The sequence below is a fragment of the Hirundo rustica genome, chromosome 23, assembly GCF_015227805.2.
Source record: "Hirundo rustica isolate bHirRus1 chromosome 23, bHirRus1.pri.v3, whole genome shotgun sequence".
In the NCBI taxonomy this organism is placed as follows: domain Eukaryota; kingdom Metazoa; phylum Chordata; class Aves; order Passeriformes; family Hirundinidae; genus Hirundo; species Hirundo rustica.
The window spans coordinates 5,457,608-5,473,511 of NC_053472.1; the positions used below are offsets into that span (position 1 = coordinate 5,457,608).

The following is a 15,904-nucleotide window of genomic DNA, read 5'->3' on the forward strand; positions in this document are numbered from 1 at the left end:
GCGCCCGCCGCGGGCCGCGGCACGGCCCGAGCAGCTGCGGGAGCGCCGCCGAAGCCGCCGCCGCCATCACGGGTGTGGGCAGCGCCTTCCCCGCGGGCGGGAGCGCCACAGCGACAGGGACAGCGACAGGGACCGACAGAGGGACAGGCACCGACAGACAGAGGGACGGGCACAGGGACAGGCACAGGGAGAGCGCTGCCCCGCACAGCCGGGTGCATCATCCACCCTGGTCCCTGCCCCGCACACGTGGGTCCCTCATTCAACCCGTCCCTGTCCGGCACAGCCGTGTCCATCACCCACTCGAGTCCATCACCCACCCGTGTCCATCACTCACCCGGGTCCATCACCCACCCGTATCCATCACCCACCCGTGTCCCTGCTCCGTATACTCGTCTCCATCGCCCACTCGGGTCCATCGCTCACGCACCCGTTCCCTAGTCCCCACATCCGACTCCATCGCTCCCGCCGCCCCTGTCCCGCACACCCTGTCCCTGTCCCGCACACCCTGTCCCTGTCCCGCACGCCCGATCCCTGTCCCGCACACCCTGTCCCTGTCCCGCACACCCGGCTCCATCGCTCCCGCCGTCCCTGTCCCGCACGCCCGATCCCTGTCCCGCACACCCTGTCCCTGTCCCTGTCCCGCACACCCGGCTCCATCGCTCCCGCCGTCCCTGTCCCGCACGCCCGATCCCTGTCCCGCACACCCTGTCCCTGTCCCTGTCCCGCACACCCGGCTCCATCGCTCACGCCGCCCCTGTCCCGCACGCCCAGGTCCGAGCCCCGGTCCATCCCTGCCCCTGCCCGCCCAGCGCTGGGCAGGAAAGTGAGGGGATGGGGAACGCACCGATGGAAAATGTTCTTTATTTGGTACCCCCCGCGCCCAGAAGATGGAGAAAGGACAGCATGGGAAGGATGTGGAGGGGCTGGAGCGTGTCCGAGGAAGGGAACGGAGCTGGGAAGGGGCTGGAGCCCCAGGAGCGGCTGAGTGAGCTGGAAAGGGGCTCAGCCTGGAGAAAAAGAGGCTCGGGGGGGATTTCTGGCTCTGCACAACTCCCTGACAGGAGGAGACAGCCGGGGGGTCGGGCTATGTTCCCAGAGAACAGGGACAGGAGGAGAGGGAACGGCCTCGGGCTGGGCCAGGGGAGGCTCAGGGCGCACATCAGGAGGAATTTGCATTAGTAAAGAGATCGAATCCGCTCTCACAGGACCCTAGAAAAGAAAGGCTCCGCTTCACAAAACGAGGTTTCGGTTTCCTTACACACACAGAGAACAGGAGAGAGCTCTGTCCTCATTAACAGGAACCCCCACAATGAACCGTGTGCGTGTGCTCAAAGTCCACCCTGCCCTTGTGCAGGCACTGCAGCCTCACAGTGCTAGGTCCAACGACATGCAGGTGACATTGTCCAGCTCAGAAACCGGCACAGGAGCTGCTGGAGCCCCTGCAAACCACGGGAGATGTTCTACCTCAGGGTCACACCAAGGTGCTGCTGTATTTCCTCCCGAAATTGCAGCTGCATCTCCGCTGCCTCCCGGCAGCCCAAGGCCCTGTCACAGGACTGGAAAGTCAGCCTGTAGCAGAGGCTCCTCCGGCCTGTCCCTGGCTGCTGGAAATTGTCCCTTAACTGGATGGAAACCACCATTTCACCCGACACCCTCCTGGCAAGGGTGTGAAAAGCCACTTCATCAAACTCCTCCCCGTCAGGAACCCAGAAGCTGACATCGTGCACGTAGGAAGGTGGATAGAGGGAAAAACTCTTGAAAAGCCTCAACTCTCCCTCGGGAAACTGCCCGAGGAAGCGCCTGTCCCATGTCCAGAGCATTCTCCAGTCGGATATTCCACACAGCAGCATGGCCAGGAGGTCCAGGTTCAGCGAGGCTGAGACAACAACCAGCTCAGGGCTTTGAAATTCACCAGGAGCTGTCCTGATAACCCCCACACAGGAGCCTGGGGGCTCTGGGTCTGGCCCCACACAGAGGAAATGCCGAATTTCACCAAGCTGCCGCTCAAAAGCAGCAAAGTCATTTAGCTCAGCTCCAAAACTTGCTGCTTCCTGCAGGCTGATGCTGGGTTTGACGCCAGAAACGCCCTGGTGAAGAGAATTCAGGGTGGTTTTAACGTTCTCCACCAACATCTGGATACAGCTGTTCTCTGTGCCCCTGCTAACTGCAAGCACAAGGAGCATCTCATGGAAAACAGGCATGGCGTGGGGAGTGATCAGACATTTCCGAAAAACTGGCCCAGAAAGAACCTGAAGTGTCCCTGGGGAAAAGGCTCCTTTTTTTATTATTGCCTGAGCATGAGGCAGGAGGGAAGGCCTCAGATAAAGCTTTGGAATTGTGCATCCTTCTTGCACATTCTTATCTGTGTCCTGGCCAAAATGGGAAAACAACACTGCGTCTGCCAGACCCTGAGACGTTTCCTCAGTGCTTGGAGCCTCCCCTGGGCTCAGGGGGATCCAGAAGATGTTGGAGTGGCAAACACCATCGGGGTGACCTTGGTGGAGCAGAGGAAGGCAGGAGCTGCTGTCCTGCAGTGGAAAAGCTTGGCTGAGCCCTGCACTGAGCTTCTCCTTGATTGTCCTTACTGGATGATTTGAATTCTCTTCGAGGAAACCCCTGTGAAAAATAAAAGTGCAAATTACAGACGCCCTCTGTGGTTCCCTTCCTGTGGCCAGCAATTTACCCGAAATATTCTTAAGCCAGGAACTACCTGACCAAGCCAGGTCTTTCACCAAAGGTGTTGCACATTTTTGGGGCATTGGCATTTGTCTGCAGGTTAAATCAAGAATTAACTGCAATTTGCTGGTAAAAAAAAGGATTTCTCAGTCACCACATCCATTTATCTGACCCCACTGCTGGTCGTTCCAGCAGGAGAGCTGCTAAATGCCAAAGAGAAACTAATTATAAAACTCACCTATTACTTTTATCCACGAGGACTTGTGGCACTTGGAAAGAAACGTTTTGGCTTCCCAGTTGCGTCTCGCAGCTCAGGGGTGTGAAACACAGGGGTGCTGTGCTCCGTGTGAAAATGTGGTTCAAAGCACCCTCTACACAGAAGGATTTATCCTGACTCCTGAAAATACACGAAAACACAGCAAAGTCACTGATGATTTCTGATATTCAGTGTGCCCCAAGCAGGCAGGAGCACATGGTGGCCAGAGGTCCCTGCCAGCACCCAACCCCAGTCCTCCTGTCTTTAGGCTGAGGTTGATATTTGCTCTGAAACGGATGCTTTTGACCTTTAAAATCCTCAGATAGTCTTATTTTTAGAGGGTGCTTTGGCAGGAAGCACGCATTTTAATCTTGGTTACTCTGCTTAGAGATGAACAAGAACCGCAGCTATTTTAGGGAAAAATTCAAGGAAAATTGCAAGGAAAATTGCAAGGAAAAATTCAAGGAAAATTAAAAGGAGCTCCTCTCCAGCCAACAAAGAATAAAATACCCTAGAGCTGGGGCATTTTAAGAGCACACACATCAGAATTTCAGTCTCTCCACGCGGTGGTTACCTGTAGCCTGTGCACTTGTACCCATCGATAGTCTCTGCTTTAAAAGGATGAACGTCGCTCAGGACAAACCCGGCTCCCGCTGCCACAGCCACGATTTGCCAGCTGTTGTGCCACTCCCTCCTGGGCTGATCCGCAGGAGTGCCTCCCTGGCCATTGCACAGAGCCACGTGGACTTCTCCCTCCTGTGCCAGCACCTCCGCACAGCTGGAAGGAAGGGAAGCCAGAAAATTCCTGTCAGCACACCCCCAGATCCCCCAGTGCTGGACAAACACCTGGAGCGCAGCCGGAGAGCCGAGCCACGGCCCTTAATTACCGCAGGATTATTTCTGGTGTACTCACCTATGGAAAAAGCGGGCAAGGAGCTGCCTGTTCTTGGCCACGCCTGCCTTCCTCCCGCAGTGAGGGAAGTTGAAATAAATACGGTGGAATTCCCGTTGTCCCGGTAAAAAGTGCTCCTGCAGCTTGGTGCAGTCCACGGAAAACACAACCTCGGCTCCTGCAACAGCAAACGCAAAGCAAGGCTCTGGTGGTTACCGGGAGGGGGATGGAAATCTTAAACAAAAGTGGGAATGCAAATCATCCAGGGCATTTTAAAGTAGGTAAGAGCTGCTGGGAACACCAGGAAGCCCTCTAGGGTTCTCTTTGCCCTTTGCTCTCTTTCCAGGCAGCAGAAACTTCTGACAACAGTTGAAAGCAGTAGTTTCAGGACTATTTCCGTACTAAAATCCTGATGGGATTTTAAGGCATTTCATTCAGCCAGCTCCAGTCCCTTCCCTGAGGAGCGGCGAGGGGCTCCCAAGGGACACAGCAGGGACCCGCGGGGTAAACGACGCCACTGCGGGCGACACCAGGGTGGCAGCGATGGCAGGAGGGCGACAGCAAAGGGCTCAGCAGCCGCTCCATGCCCATCCCCAGCCCGACCCCGGCGCGCACCCACCGCTGTCCCGCAGCCGGCGGATGCTCCGCGCCGCTCCTCCGCGCCCGGCCGCCTCCTCCTGGCTCTCGTAGCAAGTGGCCACCACCTGCGTGCCCCGGGCCCCGCAGAGCGCCGCGGCGAAGGAGAAGTTGCCCTCTCCGAGCAGCAGGACGCGGCGGAGCGGAGGCTCCATGCCCGCAGCCGGCAGCGGCGCTCGCAGCCCCGGGCGCTCAGGGCCGCCGGCGCTCGCTCATGACGTGCGGCACCATCAGCGGCCGCTGCCGGTGGCGTCGGGCCCCCGCGGGCATCCCCGGGACTCCCGGAGGTCGCTGTCCCGCCCCCGGGTGCGGAGAGGCGGCGGTGTCCCGGGAAGGGACGCGCTGCGGCATCCCCGGAGCGGGAGAGGGGAGGGAGCCGGGATTCGGGGAGCGCAACAGGAAATGGTGCTGCGTTCAAAAGGAAAAAAATAAAAAAGTAAAAGGAAGCGGCTGTTGAAAAGCCGAGGGATGGTAGGCTCACGGAATGACGGAATGGTTCGGGTTAGAACAGATCTTACAGCGGATCTCCTCTACACCTTTCACTGCCCCGCATTACTCCAAGCCCCAGCCTCAAACACTTCCAGCCGCTTCCCAGCTTCTCTGCCCGAGCCTCACCACGCTCACAGGGGAAAATTCCTTATCCACATCCAATCTAACCCTGCTCTCCGGCGCCCTTGAGCCATTCCCCCTTGGCCTCTCGCCCCAGGCCTTTGTGAACAGTCTCTCTCCATCCTTCCTGGGGGCTCCCATCAGGTTCTTCAGGTCACCCTGAAATCTCTTTTCCACACTCAGCAATCCCAATTCTCTCAGCCTCCCCTCGTGGCAGAGGAGTTGCAGCCCTGTAATCAACTTGGTGGCCTCCTCTGCCCTCATCTCCACCTGTACCTGCCTTTATCTGTCCCTGCAATTCTCATTCTTGGACAAAGTGCTCCTTGAATTCCCCAACAGGAGAAGCAGGGGCAGGCAGAAAGAGAATAAAAGGAGAAGAGAAGCAGTGGAAAGGTGCTGGAAGCATCATTTGCTCTCAGATAATTACAGACATAATCAAGGCATAATAAGAAGGTCCCTAATTCTTCACAGGGTGATACAAGGTAAATTAATTACCCTGCGTCACATATGTGTGTGGTGCCTTTGAGAAGGAAGGAAATTATGGTCTGTAATGTCTACAGCAGCCAGGCTTGGGTGTCACCCGCTCCATTTGTGTGCCCACAGCTGCCCCACAGGGCAGGGACAGGGTGTCAGGACAGGGTTTCGCACAGATAATGACTGGGGAAGGTTCCAAATGGGCAAAGCTGAGCTCCTGCACAGACCCACTGCCACAGTTTGTGAGCTCTGTGCCAGACTCTGGGTCCCTGAAAGAATCTTTTTTATCTATTTTAAATGATTTTAAGTGGCCTGGAGAGGTGTTGGGTACTGAGAAAATAGTTACCCCACAGCCTTCCCATTCCAATAATTACAAAAATCCTTCCTAGCTTGTATTGAGCCATGCTGAATGTGAGTTTTCCTTTTCAGCACACTCAGTGCTTTGGAAACAACCTGCTTCAGGTTACAGGGAAACATCAGAGAGTGAATTTTACATGTGCAGAACTGGGACAGTCTGTTGGCTGTGAGGAGCTGCTCGATGATGTTTGCTCCTGGAGATGACAAAGGTGTTTTCTGTCCTTCTCCCTGTGCTGGGCTGTGCTCCTGTGCCACCCCAGAACAGGTATTTCAGGTCACTCAGGGAGTGGTTTTGCATTTCAAGTGTTCTTGTCTGGCTGACCTCATCCAGTTTATCCCCAGAGAGCTTTCACTCAAAATCCCATTTCTGGCTGCTGGTTTGAGCACAGAACCCCCGTGCTGTAAAAAAAGATTTCCCTCAGTGGCGCTTTCTGGCTAAATTCTTACTATTTTACATTTACTTCCTTTCAATGTTGATTCTTTCAGGATTTGAACAAAAACCTCCTTGATTTCCAAGGCACCGCTCTGAGCTGGAACCTCCTTTGTGCAGCCCAGCTGCACTCCTGGCCTCCAGGTGGAGAGGGAACAAGAAGGATGCAGAAAAAAAGCACCAGAAACCCTCAGTGGTGCAGTGATTTCCTTCCAGCACCAAGACCCGTCACACATGAGAGCCGTGTGGAAAATGTTCTTCCTGCTTTTTAATCTGCGCTGTTTGTAACCTCTGTGCGTGTCTGGGGTTTGTTCTTGTGTGCAGAGGCGGCCGTGCCTGGCCAGACAAGCCCAATTAACACCTTAGCTGGGAGAGCTAATTAGAACCAGCAAAGAGCCAACAGCAGGCCTTGGAAATGAGGGGGGATTTGGGGTGTTTGACAGGGATCACAGGGTGCTCATTTGATTTCTCTCACCCTCAGCCACAGAAGGATGTCCCCCCTGCTCAGCTGAGGTGACCCCTGCTAGCAGAACCTTTGTCTCAGGAGGTGTAAGGAACACAGAAAACAGGTCAGGTCATGACTGAGTCTGACGATCTGTGCAACAGATCTGTCCTTTTTGAAGATGGATTTTAGGAATTCAGTTCCAGTCGTCCGGGCTTCCCTTTCTACCCCTTTGAAGAGAGGCGCTAAGCAGATGAAATGCCTGAAAAGAACTTTAGTAGTGGTTTGTATCACTCAGCCATGCTGGCATAAATCAGATTATTGCTGTAGACATCAGGTCCTGCTCACTGTTTGAAGGGCGCTAACAGCAGAGTTTCAAAGGGATGTGATTTGCATCATCAGAGCAAGGTGTTTTCCTCCTCTTTGGGCAGATCTGTGTTTACTGCAGCCCTGTAGTTTTCACCTGAAGCTGCCCTGAACTGTCTGCAGCCCCTGGATGTTCCTCCATTACAAGAATCATTCGAGAGATTTAAGACGCCCTTGTCTTCCAGCAGGCTGTTACCAAATACCCACGCTTCACAGGGGTTTCAATTGCCACGGAGCTGTTTTACCAGTTTAATCCCCACGGGAGAAACTTTCCTGTCGCTTGTGAAACACCCCGAAATCCTCTGGCAGGAGAGAGGAGAACGCGAGGTGTGATGAGCAAAGTGCTCCCCAACACCCAGATAAGCCGTCCTGGGCACGCCTGCCACCCAGCAGCGATGTTCCCAACCCAGCCCAAAACAAACCAATCCGAAACTGCTTCTCCACGGTTTTATTCGTTAGTAAACTTACTCAGCATAAATAATACGAGCGGCCGCTCAGTACAGTGGAGGAAAGAGCTCTGGAAGGGCGCTCCAGGGGTGGCTTTGGGGACAGCAGGGCAGCCCCTACTTCCTCTGGGCCCCGGCGATGGCGGGTTTGTCCTCGCGGGTGATGGGGATGCTGCGCTCGGGGACGTCGCTCTGCTTGCGGGGAGCGCTGACGGTCAGCACCCCGTCCAGCGACAGCGACGACGTGATGGTCAGCGGGTCCACGTCGTCCGGGATCCGGTATTTCCTGCTGAACTCCCTGGCGATGAAGCCGTGCTCGTCCTGCGCCAGGAGGAGCGGCGATTAATTAGGAACGCTCGCCCGGTCCCGCCTCAGCCTTTGCGGCTGGGGAGTTGGGGACCTCGAAGGAGAGCTTTTCTGGGAGGTAAAAGGGGTTTTGGAGATGAGCTGCCCTCTGCTCTGCTGCCACGAGGAGAAGCTGAGACAGTTGGAATTGCTGAGCGTGGAAAAGAGATTTCAGGGTGACCTGAAGAACCTGATGGGAGCCCCCAGGAAGGATGGAGAGAGACTGTTCACAAAGGCCTGGGGTGAGAGGCCAAGGGGGAATGGCTCAAGGGCACCGGAGAGCAGGGTTAGATTGGATGTGGATAAGGAATTTTCCCCTGTGAGCGTGGTGAGGCTCGGGCAGAGGTTGGCCAGAGAAGCTGGGAAGTGGCTGGAAGTGTTTGAGGCTGGGGCTTGGAGTGATGTGGGGTAGTGAAAGGTGTAGAGGAGATCAGCTGTAAGATCTGTTCTAACCCGAACCATTCCGTCATTCCGTGAGTGAGACAGTGCCCGGGCTGCAGGTGCCTGCAGGTACAGGGTTTACAGGAGGAGGCTCTGTGCCCACCCCCTGTGCCAGCCAGAGCATTCCCGAGGTGCCATTCCCACCCAACCTGCCCTGGAGACCCTCAGTGCCCGATCCCTATCCTTGATTGTCCTCTTAGCCAAAGAGGATTCCAGAAACTGTGTCAGGATTACAGCTACAGGGAGCACTGGATTTCCTGACTGACACACTGTGCTCCCAGGAGCTCCTAAGGGTGGCAATTCCAGGGACACAGCTACTCTGGGGACAGGGGATGGGGACTGGAAAATGCTGTTACATCCAGCTCTGGGCAAGGCTTTGCATTTCTGTCTACCCAGTGTCCACACCGGCCCCCAGGGCCAGCAGGGAGAGGGATGAATGACAGCAGAACACAAATTTAAAGGATTAGAAACTGATAGCTGGGCCTAGGAAAGGTAACACACAGGGCAATGGACTAATTTGTTATGTGGCTTGATTATTACAGTTCATTTTTAGCTCACGCCTCCCTGCATTCCTGGCCTCTTCCCAGGAAGAGAGGAAGCCCAAAATTCCCATTTCCCAGATGATTTTCCAGTTCAGTTCACAGTTCACTCAACATCAGCAATAAACCTCCACCCTCCTGCCGCCGTGTCGGGGATCAGCTGGGGGGGATTGCACGGAGCACCTCGGTTTGGAATGATTACAAATATTTGAGATGAGCACGGGGTTGTTTTGCAGCCACCAGAGGTGAGGGAGTTCACAGTACCTGGCGCTCCTCGTGCTTCCCGTGGATCTCGATCATGTCCCCGAGCACCTTCACCTTCAGCTCCTCAGGGGAGAAATGCTTCACATCCAGGTTCACATAAAATTTGTCCTTATCTAGCCGCATCTGCAAAAACCGAGGGGTGGTTTCAGGAGAGAGCAAAAGCCAGGAGGTGACTTCAGAAAAGAGCAGGTGAGGGCTTCAGCCTAAAAAAGGGCGCAGCAGGTCGAGACTCAGGCTGGTCTCTACACACGCACTGACCTTTATTTTGGGGTCTGATCTGAGTGCCTCTGTCCCTTGCTGGCCTTGCATTAATGCCCATCACTACAGGACCTGAGATTCTCCAGGTGAATTGGTGAAAAGCTGACTCTTTGTTTAAAGCTGACTCTTTATTATGGCTGTTTCGCTGGGCAGCCAGACCCAGGTCACTAAATCGAGAGGAACATTTGTGCAAGGATTAAAATAATATTTTCACTCCTTCTGCTTGGAATAGCTCCTTGTAGACAAGACAGTTGACTTGCAGGACACGTAAACGCTTCTTGGCTCAGCCCTGGAGGGAGGAGGCACCTGCTCCATGGTCCTCTGGGTCCTGGGTCTTATTAAAATGCTGCTTTAATGGGCAGAGATTATTTAAAACAATCTCTTTTCCCTCCATGGGCTCCTGCACTGCCTGACGTGAGGATCCCACTGCCCCGTGCTCTTTGTTTCTCAGCTGGGAGTGGGATTGAAAGTTTGGCACAGCAGACTGGGAAATTAGAGAAATTAGGGAAACTGGAGAAATTGGGCTTCCTCCTTTCCCCTGGCAGCTCCTGGGGTGATCTGCCTTGTACACTGAGCTCGGTTTGCTTCTGCTCCCATCACTGTGGCCAGACTTGCTCCATCCCAAACAATGCAGAGGCACAAACACAGCACCTTTTCCCCCAGCCTTTTTCCTAAAAAAAAACCGAAAAAACAAACAAACAACCACCTAGGAGCATCTTCCAAGCTCTCAGCTCTCCTGGGCCTCCAGAGCCAGCAGGCTGTGCCACAAAGAAGAAGCAAAGGTTACCTCCGAGAGTCCTGCCTCTAGCCAACTGGGCATCCGAAAGATGGGGGATCTCATCAGGAAGGGGCTGAAGCTGGGGGAAACTGGGAGCAGCTCCGACTCCGGCAGGTGCTCCCCGAAAATCTGGTCAAAGATACGGCTCGGTGCCAACCAGGAGAAGAAAGGTCTGCGGATCAGGGGGTTGTGGATGGTGATATCCATTGGAGAGCGCTGGAGGAGCCTGGCAAACAACGGTGCCGCAGTGCCGTGCCGGGAGCGGGGACAGCTTTATAGCCGTGCAGCTGGCCTGGCCTTCCACCCCCCCGAGGCCTCTTGAACAGTGGTGTCAGGGATTTTATTGTCCCACTCCTGGGCTGGGCCCTTCGGCGGTGCCCAGTAGCTGTCTGAGGGATTTGAGCGCGCTGCTGAGGAGGAGGGGGAAGGGGAGAGAGGAAGAAGAGGAGCCCAATGGGGCAGCAAGAAGCCAGAGCGCCCCGGCGCCCGCCCTGCTGCCCACGTGCTGTTTATCCACAGTCCCAGGCGGGCTTGGCCCGTGTTCCCAGCTGCTCTGGATGCCAGGGGGATCAATGCAGCTCCTATCTTTGGCTCACGGGGACCGGGACAAGGGGCCGTTGTTCCCGCAGCCGGCACCGGGACCTCGGCTCCTCCATCACCCGCCGGGGCTGTGCCTGCCCCGGCAGCACGGGGAGCCCCAAAATCAGGGTGGGGAAGGTGCCAGCAGGGCTTTGCTGGGGTGGGCCTGGCACTGCGGCTCCCTCCAGCCAGCCCTGCTGCCCCCATGGTGTGTGTGGGTAAAGGATGGAGCTCCCCAAATACCTCCTGTCTCTCGTCCACTGCAGAACAGCTTTTTCTGGAAGGAAGACCCCCAGGCTGTGAGGCCAGAGAGAACCTGGGCATGGTTCACGGTGCTGTACTGCACCCAGGGGTGCAGAACACCTCTGTCTGCCTCTGCCCTGCACTAACCTGCCTTCCTGCAGCTCCCCTCCTAATAATGCATGCGTTTATTTTAATTCCTGCCTCGCCCGAGAACCCAAATCGCGGGAATGGGCTCAGCCTAGCAACTGTTGAAGGGCAAGAGCTTCTCTGCCTGTGAGAGCTCGCAATTTAAACACAATTTCTGGCTCAGAGGCGCTGCCAGCTTTGCCAGCCCTTTGCAAAAGGCTCTGAGCCTCTTCCTCTTGGCTTGCCTGCAAGAATAGGGAGCAGGATTTGCTCTGTGCAGCAGCCCGGGCCATAAATACCCTCTCCAAGTCCCCATGACATCAACAGCCCTGCACCTGCTGTCCTGCAATGCAGGGCTCAAGGAAGTCTCTGGTTTCAGGGTATGCAGAGCTCAGCTGGGCTCTCCTCCCCTGCTGCAGCACCAGCAGCCCACCAGCCCCGCTCAGCAAAACTGGATTTAGGCCAGGTTCAGAGCCTGGCTTAGCTGGGGATGTCTGGCACCAGCATTTCTCCATGACTTTGTGCCAGAGCCCAGCCAAGGGAAGAGCCTGGGCAGCCAGCACGGCTCAGGGTGGGATCTGGATCCTGCTTCACTCCCTGCAGCCCTTCACCCCTTGAACAGAAGCCCTGAGCTCAGCTTTTGGGATAATCGGGCTCCTCACGCAGGGCACGGGAAGGGTTTGAGCCCCGAGCTGACAGTGGGCAATGGGTGTGGGCAGTGGCCTCATTACCCCACCTCAACAAGCACCAGGCACCCACGGGGACCCAGGATCACCAATTCCAGAGGCAGGGACTCCTGAGCCGGCCCCAGGGTCACTCGCTTTGCTTTGGGGCAGCAGAGCCTGGGGTCTGTCCTGCTGCCCTCAGCCCCGGACCCGGGCTGTGCTGGGCTGCCCACGCACCCCCTGCTCCAGAAGGGACCCTCAGAGGCCGGGGGGACGTGCAGGGTGTCCCCGAGGTGTCCCTGGGTGCAGGCAGAGCCTGTCCTCCCTGCTGGAATGCAGCGAGAAGCTTCCCCTGCCGCCCCGGCCCGGCGGGGCTATTTTGGTCCGGCTTTTTTATCCCTCACACACTCCTCCCTTTGGAAACCACCCAGCTGAAGCCTTGCAGCCTTCACTCGGAGGGGCAGCGAGGGCTGGGAAGGAAGGAGGGAAGGAAGGAAGGGAGGAAAGGAGGAAGGGAGGAAGGTGCCCATCCTGGACACGCCATGGCCGCCCGCACCGTGCCCCACGCCTACCCCATGAGCTCCGAGTACGAGTTCGCCAACCCCAGCAAGATCTACGACCAGAACTTTGGAGAAGGTAAGGAAGGAGGTGGGATCCCCCCCTCTCTGCAGCTTGCTCCCCTCTGCTGCGGGAGGGCTGGTGGAATTCCCTCGGGGGAGCTTGAGCTCCAGAGGGGGACGCTGGAGCTGAGGAATTTTGAGTGGAGGAAACCAGATCAAATCGGGGGGAACAGGCAGGGAATGGCCAGGGAATAACCAGGGAAAAACCAGGGAATAGTCAGGGAATAACCAGGGAATAGTCAGGGAATAACCAGGGGAAAAACAGAGAATATCCAGGGAATATTCAGGGAATTATGAGGGAATAACCAGGGAACGGCCAGGGGATAGCCAGGGAATAGCCAAAGTCTCTTTTTTCATGTCCACTTCTCCATCCATGCCCGCTGCTGCCTGTCCCGTGCCTCCCTCATGCCAGCCATGCTCTGGCATTCATGCACATGCTGTGAAAACATGGAGCAAAAACGCTCCGGGGAGCAGGGCGGGGGGGGAAAAGCTTTTCCAGCCGGGGGGGATGTGGAGAAAAGCTGAGCTGGGGCTGTTCAGCACAAAGCTGGGCAGCGGCCGGCGGAGGGGAAGGAATGTGGGCAGCAGCAGAACCATTCAGCACCAGCACAACAGCGTGAAAAGGCAAAAAGCTCCAAGGAAAGCCCTCCGGACAATGGGCACACAAAAGGCCTTTAGTCCTTCAGGGCTGTTTCTCCAGCATCAGCAGTTTCCGTGCCCATCCCTGGCCGCGGGCTCTGCGCCGCAGAGCTCCCAGAGCACCCACCGCTCCCTCCCCGCGCACCCGACATGTGAAGCTGGATGCCAGCCCTGGGCTCGCTGGCAGCTCTGGGCAGCCCAGGGGCACCAGGGTTTCGGGGGCACAAAGGTGGGAGCTGCAGCAGACTCCACCCCTGCTGCGGCGAGGTGGCAAAGCCAAGGGGTTCTCCGGGCCCCAAACTCCTCCTGTCTGCCGCTCCAACGCCATTCCCTGGGAAGCTCCTCACCGAGTCCCCTTCCCAGGTGTGTCCCCGTCTGAGCTCTTGGCCCCCGCCCTGTACCACGGCTACTACATCCGTCCGCGGATCAACAAGCAGCTGGAGAGGGGCACCTCGGAGGTCTGCCTGAACGAGCACAAGTTCCAGGTGTTCCTGGACGTCTGCCACTTCCTGCCCGACGAGCTCAGCGTCCGCACCGTGGACAACCTGCTGGAGGTGGCGGGGCAGCACCCGCAGAAGGCCGACCGCCACGGCTTCATCTCCAGGGAGTTCACCAGGACCTACATCCTGCCCCTGGACGTGGACCCCTTGCTGGTCAGGGCCACCCTGTCCCACGACGGCATCCTGAGCATTGTGGCTCCCCGGAGAGGCGAGGAGGTGAAGGCCAGAGTCAACGAGGTGAAGATAACCCGGCAGGAGCAGCCGGTGGGGAAAGAAGAACGGGCTGAGGGAGGAAAAGAGAAGGAAAAATCCTAAAGGCCGCCCATCTGGGAAGGTGGGGGGACGGGGAATCCGCAATGCCAGACCCCCGTTTCTCACCATCGGTGTTTAGCAGGGCCCTGAGGCAGCCACGCTTCTGCTTCTCAAGGCTTTGATGGCTGGGGAAAAAAAAAACACGGACTTGGGACTGGAAAAAAACAGTGGGACTGAAGTGTGAGTGTGAGTGAGTGCAATGCAAGTTTTCTCCTAGGTCAGGTCACCGCGCAGGGAGCTCTGCTCTCGCCCCAGGGTCACTGCCAGCCTTACCTGCGAGGCTGTGTCTCAATGGACTGTGCTCTAGCCCAGCGGGGCACTGGGAAGAGAGGAAAGGGGATCCCAGAGCTGTTTTGTGGCTGTGGAAGGCGGGTGTTGGTCTGTACGAGTGCCTGCAGCAATCAGGAGGAGAGAGGAATAAATCTGCCTCTGCTCTTCTCTTGTTTGCCGTGGGTTGGTGTTGCTCCAGTGCAGCAGGAAGGATGGACAGTGCCCGGCCGGGACTGAGCTCACCTCTGGAAGTGGCACCATGGGGACACGGAGGGACTGTGGCCACCTCGGTGCCTCACCCCCCTGGCCCAGCTGCTGTTTTAGGGAGGAGTGATGAGCCCTTGGAAGGTCCCTGAGCATCTCCAGACCCGCAGCTGGAATGAGCCCGAGTTCCTGGGGTGTTTAATGCCCAGCCACAGCCTGTGCCCGCTCAGCCCTTCATTACAGGACGTCCTCCACACACAGACCCTTGTGAGGGGTCTGAACCCCAAAGTACCGAAGGGAAAGGCTCTGCTCAGCCCCCAGCTGCCTTGTGGCGCCACAGCCCTGTCTGTGGAGGCAGGGAGGGGCTGGATCTGGCCCCTTTTGCAGACGCTGTGGTGCTGCGTGAGCGATGTCCCCGCGGTCTCGTGATGGGGACTGGGATCGTGTGTGCTGCTGGCAGCTGCTGCCCCGGCGGCCCCAGGGCTCAGCAGGTGACAGTTGCCAGCCTTGTGTCGTCAGGGCCAAGCCAGGCACACAAAACGCTGTGTCAGTGGCTAAATTTGGGGGTGCCTGGCGTGCCCGGGTGCGGCTGTCCCGACAGAGGGGAGAGGAGGCTCCAAAATCCTCGGGGATGTAACGTCCCTCTCTCCCTGCGGCTCTGCCTCCACGCCACTGTGGGGCCAGGAGTGCCTGGGGACAGGAATGTCCCTCTCAGGAGTCTGCCCAGCACATCCCCTGGCAGCTGGAGCACACATGATTTGAGGTGTCAGGCTCATTGTTGTCTCCTGCCAGGCTAAGCGGGATCCAGAGCAGAGCAGAGCACTGCCAGGCTATTTCCAGCCCTTTTGTGCCCCCAGGGCCCCGAGGATGGGTCAGATGAGGAGCAGTCCTGCCTGCCAGGCTCAGGAGGTGCAGGGAGGGTGGCTGAGCCCGGTGCAGAGCAGCGTCCAACCTCCTGCCCTGACCCCTGAAGCAGAACACCAGATAAACCGTCACAATAAAGGAAAAAAAAAAAAAAATCGGCTCTACAACAGGCATTGTCTCAGTCATTTATAATGACTCCGGGCATAATTCTGGGCTAGGGACTTTCCATCGCCTGCATGCCGTTCACCCAGCTCCCACCCAGACCCCGGATCCCAGGAGGGCAGAGCCCCGTGGGTGTGTGTGGGCTCAGCACTGCCATCATTCCCTTACTCCCCCCATCCTAAAATCCTCCTCAGGCTCACGGACACTTCGTGGCAGCAGCTCTAAAACGCTTCTCCGTGTCCCTGCTCCGGCAAGAAACGCCGCTGGTCCCTTTGCTCGTGGTTGGGATGAAATCCTTGCGGCTGGGGATGGAGGATGGCAGCGCCTGAGCCCGGAGCCGGCCGAGGAGGGCACACACAGCGCCAGCACCAGCGGTGCCATCTGTCCCTGCCCAGCAGCGCTGGGGGCTGCAAACAGCGCACAGCCAGGGCTGGGGCTGCGCTGGGAGGGCATCTGACACCAAAGGAGAGCCCAAAACACTGCACAGCTCTCTCGTCTTTAGCTCCTGCCG

General features: G+C 57.2%; 3 protein-coding genes across 3 annotated transcripts; 1 reads left to right on the forward strand and 2 right to left on the reverse strand.

The window, feature by feature from the left end:
- Positions 1-845: 845 nt before the first annotated feature.
- FDXACB1 (ferredoxin-fold anticodon binding domain containing 1) lies at positions 846-4,615 on the reverse strand. The gene is made up of 5 exons (XM_040085060.1): positions 4,444-4,615; positions 3,846-4,002; positions 3,507-3,710; positions 2,915-3,073; positions 846-2,616 (listed from the first exon to the last, which is right to left on the reverse strand). The coding sequence occupies exons 1-5, from the start codon at positions 4,613-4,615 to the stop codon at positions 1,461-1,463; spliced, it is 1,848 nt and encodes a 615-aa protein (XP_039940994.1). The 3' UTR covers positions 846-1,460.
- A 2,956-nt stretch (positions 4,616-7,571) lies between these two features.
- Positions 7,572-10,652, reverse strand: CRYAB (crystallin alpha B). Its single transcript, XM_040085063.2, has 3 exons — positions 10,219-10,652; positions 9,174-9,296; positions 7,572-7,905 (listed from the first exon to the last, which is right to left on the reverse strand). Exons 1-3 carry the CDS (start codon positions 10,414-10,416, stop codon positions 7,702-7,704), a joined length of 525 nt encoding a protein of 174 aa, XP_039940997.1. The 5' UTR covers positions 10,417-10,652; the 3' UTR covers positions 7,572-7,701.
- Positions 10,653-12,254: 1,602 nt separating this feature from the next.
- On the forward strand, positions 12,255-15,374 carry HSPB2 (heat shock protein family B (small) member 2). Its single transcript, XM_040085308.2, has 2 exons — positions 12,255-12,458; positions 13,445-15,374. Exons 1-2 carry the CDS (start codon positions 12,365-12,367, stop codon positions 13,894-13,896), a joined length of 546 nt encoding a protein of 181 aa, XP_039941242.1. The 5' UTR covers positions 12,255-12,364; the 3' UTR covers positions 13,897-15,374.
- The last annotated feature ends 530 nt before the right edge of the window (positions 15,375-15,904 follow it).